The 11,734-nt window shown below is 45.5% G+C and overlaps 1 protein-coding gene across 1 annotated transcript in view; it reads left to right on the forward strand.

Annotated features, from left to right (window-relative positions):
* The window catches only part of SCN8A (sodium channel, voltage gated, type VIII alpha subunit), a 111,501-nt gene that overhangs the window by 86,954 nt on the left and 12,813 nt on the right, over positions 1-11,734 (forward strand). The window contains exons 37-44 of the mRNA XM_014947448.1: positions 480-489; positions 1,156-1,329; positions 2,253-2,609; positions 3,703-4,173; positions 4,552-4,669; positions 6,040-6,194; positions 7,067-7,207; positions 7,465-7,638. Coding sequence (XP_014802934.1) covers positions 480-489; positions 1,156-1,329; positions 2,253-2,609; positions 3,703-4,173; positions 4,552-4,669; positions 6,040-6,194; positions 7,067-7,207; positions 7,465-7,638 — 1,600 coding nt within the window. The remainder of the gene's footprint in view (positions 1-479; positions 490-1,155; positions 1,330-2,252; positions 2,610-3,702; positions 4,174-4,551; positions 4,670-6,039; positions 6,195-7,066; positions 7,208-7,464; positions 7,639-11,734) is intronic.

An 11,734-nucleotide genomic window follows, 5' to 3' on the forward strand; every position in this document is an offset into this window, starting at 1 on the left:
AACACACTATCGAAGTTTAATTTCCAGGGAATCTCCTCTGGAGACAGACTTTCTGAACCTGGATGTAAGTGGCAGCTTCTGAGTACTCTGCTCCTTGGAAAATCCAACCCCAGTTGTGGTTCTCTGCGTTCAAAAATCTAACCTTGAGGTTTTCCTCATGTAATTTGCAAAAGCTTAACCAGTGACAGCACAAGTCAAAGCAGGTGAATGTTCAGCACTTTTATTAGACTCTAACATACGACCTACCAAATTTGATGGCATGAAATAAGAGGTGCATCCTAGCACGGTCCCTCTCCATCCACATTCACCTCCCAAGTCACCCCTTACCCCCTAAATGCAACGAGCTGTAGCTCAAAGCTTGTAAACAGCAGTTGTGAAGTAAAAAGAGACCTCAAAAATGACACTACTCCATCTCTGTCCTCCCGAAAACCAGAAAAAAGTGGTGTTTGCCTTTTCTTATGTAAAAATCTTTCCATTAGCTCTAAGAAAGTAACGTCCAAAAAGAAGTGGAATATGGAATACCAATCGGAAAGATCGCAGCACAGAAAGTCCTTCCACATCTGCCAGACCCAGCTCCATTAAACTGAGGGAGACAATAAATCCATCAAAGATGTTCCAGCCTTCTTGGAAATAATAGTAGGGATCCATGGCGATGAGCTTCAGGAACATTTCTGCTGTGAAAATTCCAGTGAAAACCTGGAGTGGTGAGGGAAAAGACAGACAAAGAAAGAACAGGCAAAGATTCACTTTTGTTCATTTTCTGATCTTCAGGCTAATTATCAAACGATGCAGCCTCTCGTGCCCGTTCCAACGTGCAGCCTGGGCAGTGCCACGTGTTTGCCCACAATGCTCTTTTCTCCCCTCGTGCAGCACAAGTATCATCGACCTACTCAGGCAGCCCCAGAATTAACAGATGGATTTCTAATTAGTAATAAATTCTGACCAGAAGGCACCCTCAGCCAACATCCAAGTGGCCACAGACTGCAGCGAGGGCAAGCTTGTGCCACTCAGTGTTACTTGTTGATGTGGACTTAGACTGAAAGAACTGCTGTTCCAGGCTCTAGAGCCTGGAGATCTAGCCTGAAGATCCAAAAATGAACGAAAGCGAATCTTTGCCTGTTCTTTCTTTGTCTGTCTTTTCCCTCACCACTCCAGGTTTTCACTGGAATTTTCACAGCAGAAATGTTCCTGAAGCTCATCGCCATGGATCCCTACTATTATTTCCAAGAAGGCTGGAACATCTTTGATGGATTTATTGTCTCCCTCAGTTTAATGGAGCTGGGTCTGGCAGATGTGGAAGGACTTTCTGTGCTGCGATCTTTCCGATTGGTATTCCATATTCCACTTCTTTTTGGACGTTACTTTCTTAGAGCTAATGGAAAGATTTTTACATAAGAAAAGGCAAACACCACTTTTTTCTGGTTTTCGGGAGGACAGAGATGGAGTAGTGTCATTTTTGAGGTCTCTTTTTACTTCACAACTGCTGTTTACAAGCTTTGAGCTACAGCTCGTTGCATTTAGGGGGTAAGGGGTGACTTGGGAGGTGAATGTGGATGGAGAGGGACCGTGCTAGGATGCACCTCTTATTTCATGCCATCAAATTTGGTAGGTCGTATGTTAGAGTCTAATAAAAGTGCTGAACATTCACCTGCTTTGACTTGTGCTGTCACTGGTTAAGCTTTTGCAAATTACATGAGGAAAACCTCAAGGTTAGATTTTTGAACGCAGAGAACCACAACTGGGGTTGGATTTTCCAAGGAGCAGAGTACTCAGAAGCTGCCACTTACATCCAGGTTCAGAAAGTCTGTCTCCAGAGGAGATTCCCTGGAAATTAAACTTCGATAGTGTGTTCTGGATATGCCAGGAGAACAAGCCCTTTTTTTCCAGGGAAAGTTGTGAAGTGTTCAGGAAAGAAAAAAGTTATTTTTTGTGATACACCCTTCAAATAAGTCTCCTGACTTCCTTAGTGTTGCGAGGTTTGCAAAGCAAGACGGAGGCTTCATGCTTTTCCTTTGTAAAAGGAGATAGATCCCCACACGGGGGATAACTAAGTATGAAACACAGGAGGCCACATTCAAAGAGAAGCTCAGCATTCCCTCCTCCCACTGCCCTCAGCAGGAGCACGGCCTCATGTTTATGTTAAATACAGGGTGGTCGCCGTTTAGAAAGTTCTGCCTAATTTTCCTCTTTTTTTAAGATGAAACTAAATTTTTATTTGTCTGTTTTATTCTTTCGGTTTTTGTTTTTTGCAGCTGAGAGTCTTCAAACTGGCCAAGTCCTGGCCCACTCTGAACATGCTGATAAAAATCATCGGTAACTCAGTGGGTGCTTTGGGGAACTTGACCTTGGTGCTAGCCATCATCGTGTTCATCTTTGCTGTGGTGGGCATGCAGCTCTTCGGCAAAAGCTACAAGGAGTGTGTCTGCAAGATCAATCCGGAGTGTGAGCTACCCCGCTGGCACATGCACGATTTCTTCCACTCCTTCCTTATTGTCTTCCGTGTGTTGTGTGGGGAATGGATTGAGACCATGTGGGATTGTATGGAAGTAGCAGGACAGGCCATGTGCTTGATTGTCTTCATGATGGTCATGGTCATCGGAAATTTAGTGGTCAGTAAATGGTTACTGATGGTCTTTATTGGTTGCCTCTGGGTGGGGTAGAACGTGGGGAGACCGCAGGACTAGGGAGTAATGTTTTGTGAGTCTCTTCCAGCTCTGGTGGGGTCCTTCATGGCCTTTGACAGATGAACAGTCCTGTTGACTTTGGTAGCACCAAAGGGTGTGCTTTGCTTGATGAGGGCCTTAAACAGTTGCCCACGAGTAAAGCATCTAGGCACTTTGCAATAAAAGCTGGAGGTACAAAACCCTCAGTCAAAAGGGCCAGACCCACACCTTGCCTGAGGGGGTAAAGGAAGCTTAAAAGAAGGAAAACCTGGCTTTTCAAATGCCAGGAAAGGAGATAATTTGGTATGCAGGGGAAGGTCCTGAGGTGTTAAAATCAGGTTGGAAGTTTCTTCTAAAATCTGCCCACTAGCTCGATCATGAGGTACGGTGGTGTGCAAGAATCGGCTGGTGAAACTGCACGGCCTGTTGTGTGGGAGGTTAGACTAGATCATGATGTTTCCTTCTGGTCTTAAATTTTATGAAGAAAAGTCTATGGAGGAAAATGTAAGCAAGAATGAAGTAGTGTGAACAGTTGCATGTCTTCAAAGTAGCGTTGTGAGCTCTCTCTGAGAGGACTTGTCTCACCAAGGGATTTTGACAAAATAAGTCTTGGGGGCTCTCACTAGATGTGGGCAAGGAAATCAAGCTGGGAGCTTTCACTCAAAATGCCTGGATTTGGCCCATTTCCTTTGAGCCAGAGGTGGGACTAAACCAGTAATGCTGAATTTAAATCCCTTCTATGGCTGCTGCCTAAATCCCTCCCCGGCAGCCGCGGTCTGGCTCCTGCGTGGGGCTCTGTGGTGGGGACCTGCCCAAGTCCCATCACCACACAGGGCTGCCCCCTTCATGGGACACGCTGCAGGATCAGTGGGTGCCTCGGTAGGTCTGTGGGACACCAGAGCTGGTTCTCGGTGTGGTGTTTGGAGAGCGAGCTCCCTGTTAACATCAGCAGGACGTGGGTGATTAAATACTCATCTTCAGCTTTGGGAAGGTCACCCTTGTGTGTCAGCTCTGCCAAGCGTCCCCTCTTCTCCTTCAGGTGCTGAACCTGTTCTTAGCCTTGCTACTGAGCTCCTTCAGTGCAGACAACTTGGCAGCAACAGATGATGATGGGGAGATGAACAACCTGCAGATTTCTGTCATTCGCATCAAGAAGGGCATTGCCTGGACCAAGGCAAAAGTGCGTGAGTTCATGCAGGCTCATTTCAAGCAGAGAGAGGCAGATGAGGTTAAACCCTTGGATGAATTGTATGACAAGAAGGTGAACTGCATCGCCAACCATACAGGGGCTGATATCAACAGAGACATTGATTATCAGAAGAATGGCAATGGCACCACAAGCGGAATTGGGAGCAGCGTGGAGAAGTACATCATAGATGAAGATCACATGTCCTTCATCAATAACCCCAATCTCACTGTCCGGGTGCCTATTGCCGTAGGTGAATCGGATTTTGAAAATCTCAACACAGAAGATTTCAGCAGTGATACAGATCCCGACGGCAGCAAAGAGGTAGGATGAAATGTTAAAAATTCACTCTAGTCATTTGACCCTTGTGGAAGTGCCTGGAAGCATCTTGGGAGGGAGAAGTAGATAGTCCCAGCACAAAATTTCTGTTCATGTTATGACGTAGTCTTTGCACTCAAGCCAGAAGTTTCTTGTGCTAGTTACTCTGCGGAGAACCACAAATACTTATAAATATATATAAGTACTTAATACTGTCTGTCCTGTTAACATGCCACGTAACCTGGGTCAGGATCTTAGTGAGGTGAAGTGAGGAAACAACTTTTGTTACAGTAAATCTGGTGAACAAATTGCTGAGTTGTCATGAAGGTGGATATTTTTGGGGAACTACTTAGAGATTGGATTGGGTTTTATTTTGTGTTCAAGAAACTTGATGAGACCAGCTCCTCTGAAGGTAGCACCATCGATATAAAGCCTGAAGTGGAAGAAGTCCCTGTGGAGGCACCAGAGGAGTATCTGGACCCTGACGCGTGCTTCACAGAAGGTAGGCTGACTCTGAGTGTAGGAAGAACCATAGAATCCCATGTTGGAAGGGACCTCAAGGATCATTTGGTCCAACCTTTCTTGGCAAAAACATGGTCTAGACAAGATGGCCCAGCACCCCGCTCAACCGAACCTTAACAGTGTCCAACGTTGGGGAGTCCACCACTTCTCTGGGGAGACTATTCCAGTGGCTGATTGTTCTCACTGTGAAAAATTTTCTGCTTGTGTCCAATCGGAATCTCCCCAGGAGTAACTTGTACCCATCACCCCTCATCTTTTCCATGTGATTCCTTGTAAAAAGGGAGTCTCCATCTTCTTTGTAGCCACGCTTTAAGCACTGGAACATGGTGATAAGGTCTCCCCTAAGGCTTCCTTCCTCAAGGCTGAACAAACCCAGTTCTCTCAGCCTTTCCTCATACAGCAGCTTCCCAGTCCTTGGATCATCTTGGTGGCCCTTCTCTGGACTCTCTCCAGCCTGGCCACAGCTTTTTTGTATAGCAGGGACCAAAACTGAACACCGTATTCCAGGTGTTCCAGCTGCATAGAGTGGGATAATGACTTCTTTATCTCTGCTGGTGATGCCCTTGGTGGTGCAGCCCAGCATCCCGTGGGGTTTCTCTGCCACAGCAGCACACTGGTCACCCATACTGAGCTTATTGCCCACCAGGGTCCCCGTTGCCCCTTTCCACAGAGCTACTCCCCAGCCAGGTAGATCCCAGCCAGATGGGAAGGCTCTGAGCTGTTTCGGGGACCTGTCTACTCTAAACTTACCTTAAGGTTTGGTCTCAGTCTGGGTCAGGGCTGGCTGTCAGCTTATTTTGAGACTCTCTTTGGACCCTGCATCGCAGACGAAGGAGTTCAGAAGAATTTTCAAAGTCAAGGCCTTGGAGATGCAGTTGCCATTGCAGGGATGTAGATGACCTGTGAGTAGGGCAGGTTGATCTTTCGTACAACAGATGCCTTGAGTAAGTAGAAGCAGAAGAATCTGGCTTCTGGTCGGGTTTCTTTTTTTCCCTTCTGTCACTGGCCTCAATGTCTTTCAGCAGCTGATCCATTATGGGTATTCCCATGGCAAAGATATTTTAAATGGTTCAAGGTTATTTTATCAGCAAGTTTTCCATTCCTCTTCTGTCAAGTGCATGGATCCCTGACCAAATAGAACAATCTGTTCACAAATTGATGTTAATTCAGGTGCTCAGATACAGAAGTGGTGAAAGTAATCCTCAAGAGCACAAGAGGCTGAAACTCAGTGTGTTTGCTGTTGTTGGCGTCAAAACTGCCTCTAGACAATGACAATTTTGTGTTCTTTCATTAAGTCACCTGTTCCCAAGGTGTGGGCTCATGCTCCTGTGTGTGCTGTCCCCGTTGCAGGCTGCACGCAGCGCTGTAAATGCTGCCAGGTCAATATTGAGGAAGGGCTGGGGAAGTCTTGGTGGACCTTGAGGAAGACTTGTTTTCTGATCGTGGAGCACAATTGGTTTGAGACTTTCATCATCTTTATGATCCTACTGAGCAGCGGTGCTCTGGTGAGTAAAATATGGAAATACATGTATCCCAGAGGTGTTAACGAGGGGACATCTAATTGGCAAAGCCTTGTGTAGGAGATTTGGTGAGATAGCAAGCTGTGATGATTCTTACCTGGAAAGCAACACGGCTCCGTTGTAGTAGGTACTGTACAAAAGCCTTTATTAATGATTTTTGTTCAGTTTCAATGAAGAATGAAGACTGAAATCCCGCAAATCTGGGTTCTGATCACAGCTTGACTAGAAATGTGAGGATTTTAGACAAAGTCAGCCTGTATCTGTGTCTCATTTTTGTCATTACCGAACAAGAAGGTTTATATTTCTTCAGTTTCCCATGTTTGCAGAGCTTTTTGACCTCCTGGTGGCACACAGATACAAACAATCCCTGGGTGTGTTTGTTTTCACACAGTGCAGTGTGTAGTAGATGGCATTACACAACAAACAGCTTCAAGCAGGTGCTCCCCGTGAGTTTTAGGACTCAATTCCACAGCAGTTGGGATCCCAGGGCAGCAGCCTGGCGTTCTGCACATCCCAGCTTTCACAGCAATTAACGGGCTGATTAACAACGCGCTCAGCAATTTGGGATGCACCCGTGTGTGACTGTTGTGGTACCAGTGGCTGAACATTTAGATACAAAGGCTTGTACTCGGAGCCCTAAGGCAGCGAAGTTCTTGTGTTACTTATTCAGGACTTTTCCTTTTTGGGGTATTTTTGTGGTTTGGGGTTGCAGTGTTGCAACTGCCAGAGCAGATGCTGGGCACTGTGTAAGAAATGCAATTCCATTGCTTATCGTGGTTTGAGTGAGCTTCTGGATAACGATATTGGGCTGCGTAATAAATCTGATATAATGACATGAGCCCCTGGTTATTTCCCAGGCCTTCGAGGATATTTACATAGAACAGAGGAAAACCATCCGGACCATCCTGGAGTACGCGGACAAAGTCTTCACTTACATTTTCATCCTGGAGATGTTGCTGAAATGGTGTGCTTATGGATTCGTCAAGTTCTTCACCAACGCCTGGTGCTGGCTGGATTTCGGTACTCGGAGCCCTGAAAGGCAGAGAAGTTCTTGTGTTACTTATTCAGGACTTTTCCTTTTTGGGGTATTTTTGTGGTTTGGGGTTGCAGTGTTGCAACTGCCAGAGCAGATGCTGGGCACTGTGTAAGAAATGCAATTCCATTGCTTATCGTGGTTTGAGTGAGCTTCTGGATAACGATATTGGGCTGCGTAATAAATCTGATATAATGACATGAGCCCCTGGTTATTTCCCAGGCCTTCGAGGATATTTACATAGAACAGAGGAAAACCATCCGGACCATCCTGGAGTACGCGGACAAAGTCTTCACTTACATTTTCATCCTGGAGATGTTGCTGAAATGGTGTGCTTATGGATTCGTCAAGTTCTTCACCAACGCCTGGTGCTGGCTGGATTTCCTCATTGTGGCTGTATGTATCCTCTCCTCCTTATTTCTGGTTGGAAAAAAAAAAATGTTAGTTGGAGGAATGCTGGGGTAATGTTTTCTCCTGAGAAGTGTCCTGACTGGATCATACACTTGATTCGGATTCAGTCCCAGATATCTGTACGTTTCCAAACCCAGGATGGAGCCCTTGGGCCCGTTGAGTGTTGCTGGTGTTTCCTGTGCAACCCTGGAATTTCTGCCCTGTGGGTCCTGTTGAGCCTGTGGAGATGAAGGAGGGTTTTCCAGCCCTTGGCTCTTTTGCTTCTAGGAGTCCTGCCTACGTGTGGAGCTGCTGGAAGGTGTTAGCAGTGGGAGAGCTTGTGTAGATGTGGTGTTCCTTGGTGACACCGCTTTCTGTAATCACTTGCTTGTGTCATCAGTGATGGGGGGATGATGAGGGAGGCATCTCCCCACCCCACCGAGCTCTGTGGTTCTGTGGTTTGCTTGTTGTGCAGAATGAAGTTCACCATCATCCTCCTCCTGTTAAAAATATCTAATGCCTGGGAGAGAAAGAGCAGGATGGGATTGAAGAGCCAAGAGATCGTAGCGTAAACAGGGGGAATGTTCGGTCTGGACAGTTGAGCACGTCATTGCCCTGGAATTCCCCTGCAGAACATCTTGGTAGGGAAAACAAATTCTCAAATTTAAAGAACACAGACAATAAAGAGAAGCCTCAGCAATAAATTTGGCTCTGAAGCACAGTAAGGGCTTTTAAAATAAATGGAATTTATGCAAAAAAAGTGGCAGAAAATTGTGAAATTCAATAGGACGTGAAGTCTAAAGAATTGCAAAAAAAAGGAACTTTTGGAATCCCAAGTGTTTGGATTCTTCTGAAACGTTTCATTACATCCAGTTGTGAATCAGTGTCCTTAGCGAGTGCCCCAGGAGCAAGGTTAAAAAAAAGAACAATTTAAATTTTTTCCAAGTTTCTCATTTGGAACATTTTGAATATGATTCAGTTATGCCAAGTTGCTGTTCAGTGACATTATCACTCTGGAAATATTTCTGAGTAGGTGGAGGAACTATGCTTGGAATTCAGGGGTAGAAGTGACTTAAGATGTCTACGTTTCCTGTGGAAGACTGAATTTTTAAATTTATTTTTTTTTTAAATCCTCTCTGATCCCCTTAACACCTTTCTTTATAACACACATCTTGAAGAAGTAACTCTTCTTTTCTGAAAATAACCCTGCATCTCTCTCAGTGCCTTAAGATGAAGTACAAGTGCTAACATGGGAGCTCATGGGAGATACCATCTACTTTTCTGAACCGCCTTGAGGAGGGTGTTTCAGCAAACGAAATTCTTTGGGGCACTGGATTAAAACTTCCACCAGCAGCTGAGCATAAAAATAGCACTTGCAGTCCTTGTGCTTCGTGTTGTGAGTTGGGAAGGAGCGAAGAGCAGGTTAATTGGCAAATGGGTTAAAAGCTTCCTCTGCTTCCCAGGTGTCTGCTGGTGGGGTGAAGGTGAGGGACACGTCTGCAGGGGGTGGGTGAGTGTGTGTGTACAAGGAGCCAGAAATTTTGCAGAAATTTCTCTTTTCACTTGCTGTGGTAGACAGGAGAGTTGCACATTTTTCTCTGCAAAGCATCTGAAAGGTGAATTTAAGATGCCAAGATATTACTCGGCAAAATCTCAGCTATGCATCATGTCCTCTATCTCTTAAATCACTTTTTTTTTTTCTTAAACAAATTTTCTAATGTGATGTAGATGGGGTTTGAGTGAAGTTAGGATGGCGCCGTGACTAACGGAGAATAAGCCTTTGCTTCCTAACAACGCTCTTGAATGTTATTTTTCAGGTTTGATAGCATTGTCAAATAACCCTCCTGCTCTGATTCCCAAAGCTTGCTGGGTGTATTTGTGAAGACAAAGTCTTTTCCTGGGTAATAACGAAAGCTTCTGCTTTTCAGTCAATCTGGAATCCCCTTTTGTCTGACATCGGTGCCTGCTGTGTCTTCTGTTGGAGCGTCCCCAGGGAATAAGGCTGGGAGCCCCCCTGAAAGCCAACCATGTCCCGGCGTTGTGTGCGTGCCCTGCTGGGGTTATCCCGAGGGGAGGAAGCTCTAAAAGTGAGGATTCAGTGAAGCCTGTACCCCTGTCTTATATTTACGGGGTAAAACGCTCAATTTCTCTATATATTCTCCATATTTCTGCTGTGAAATTTGGCACCAGGACACAAACCTCCCGGCGTTGCTGTCGGCTTGGTCCCGTCCTGAGGAGGCTGGTTTTGCCTCACAAAGGCTTCTCTGTAACCTTTGGGACACCCCTGGCGTGGTCCGAATCACTGTAATTTTAAAAGCAGAAAACCACGTGGAAAGCCCATTATTTTGGGGCAGATATGAAGACAGAAAAAGCGTGGGGCACGCGCACAAACAGTAAAATAAGATGAAATCTCTACGTTTTCCCGCATCTTCGTGCGTTTGAAATCTGCCTGAAATATGTGTGCAATAAGAACTGTCCTCATAATTAATTTCATGTTATTATCTTAACATCCCTTTTTCAAAAAAGAATGATAAATAGGAAGTGTCCGAATCTGAGAATTAAGCTACAAACCCTCACCTGTTATATGAGGTCTCATGTTTTTCCATTATTTGTTACTATATATTGATGTCTTCTTTTTTTTTTTTTTTTTTTTTTCCTTAAAAAAGACATATCTGTTTCTTATCCGTGTCTGTAACGTGGTACTGGCCCGAAGTGGACGATAGTGGGGTGCAGGTGAAATGGGGCCTGTAGATACTGTTTACACGTGGCCGAGGTGTGGGTGATCTAACCCAAAGAGTTGTGTGGGGCTGGTGGGGAGAGAGACCCCTGCCCTGAACGTAGGTGACAGCTCTAAGTCCATGGCCCCACACTTTTGGGGCTCGATCCCACAGGACCCGGTGCTGCTCCCGACAGCCCGAGGCTGTTCAATAATTCACAATAATTCAGAGCCTGAATCTGGTTCCAGGCTGCTGGGAAAATAGCTTGTCTTTGTCATTAACGGTGTTAAAAAAGGGATATGGGGGGGGAAAAGGGGCATAGGGCAAAAAATAGGGATATAGGGAAAAAAACAGGGATATAGGGAAAAAAACAGGGATATAGGGAAAGACAAAGGGGATATAGGAAAGGAAAAGGGGATATAGATAAAGAAAAAAGGGATGTAGGGGGAAGAAAAAGGGGATGTAGGAGGGAGAAAAGGTGACATGGGGTAGAAAAAAGGGCATATGGGGGCAGGGGAAAGGGATGTAGAAAAGCTGTCCCAGCTGTGTCGTCGTTTCGGTGTCCGAGTCCGAGGGACCACGTCACTGCCACGTGCCTGGGCTCACCCATCCTCATCCTCCCCAGGGACGGATGCTCACTGGGGTCACAGCAGCTTCAAGCAGGCAAAAAAAAAGTGCCCGGCCATCAGTTGGTGTTACAGGCAGAGAAAACCTTGGGCTTTCAGACCATAAAGGTTGGGGTCGGCTGTGGCAGCACCAGGGGGTCAGCACACCCATTTTTCCGAGTTTTGTCAGAAATGAGAGTCCCTGGAGGCCACGGCCGGTGTCGGGAGCAGGGTGAGCTGCTGTTCAGGTTGAGCACAGTTGGTGCAGTGTGTGTATTTATCTGTATTCTTTCTCATAGGTACCTTTAACATTTGTCTGGCTTAAATTTAATGGGCGCCGCTGGGATCCTGCAGACAGGAAAGGGCGAGGGTAAGGTTTTTGTCATCGTTTGGGCTCTTCCTTCTGACAGCCCCCTCCTCCGTCTGTGTGTCTCTGCCTCTCTCTCACTTTATCTTTCCCCTATGTCCTTTTCTTATGCCTTTCTCAACCGCATTATTTCCTTCCAGGTCGTTTCAGTCAAGTGAAGTAGGCAGCTGGTGTCATGTCTTCGGTATTTATTACGGGGGCGGCCCAGGCTGGCCGTCTGGGCTGGGCAATCAGTGCTAGGGGATTCGTTCTAACAGTCTGGAACCTTTTTTTTTCTTTTTTTCTTTTTTTTTTTTTCTTTCTTTCTTTTTTTTTTTTTTTTTTTTTTTTTTTTTTTTTTTTTTTTTTTTTTTTTTTTTTTTTTGAAAAAAAAAAAAAAAAAAAAAAAAAGTTCTAGGAAAAATATTAAACCC

Source organism: Calidris pugnax, unplaced genomic scaffold, assembly GCF_001431845.1.
Source record: "Calidris pugnax isolate Ruff unplaced genomic scaffold, ASM143184v1 scaffold155, whole genome shotgun sequence".
In the NCBI taxonomy this organism is placed as follows: Eukaryota; Metazoa; Chordata; class Aves; order Charadriiformes; family Scolopacidae; genus Calidris; species Calidris pugnax.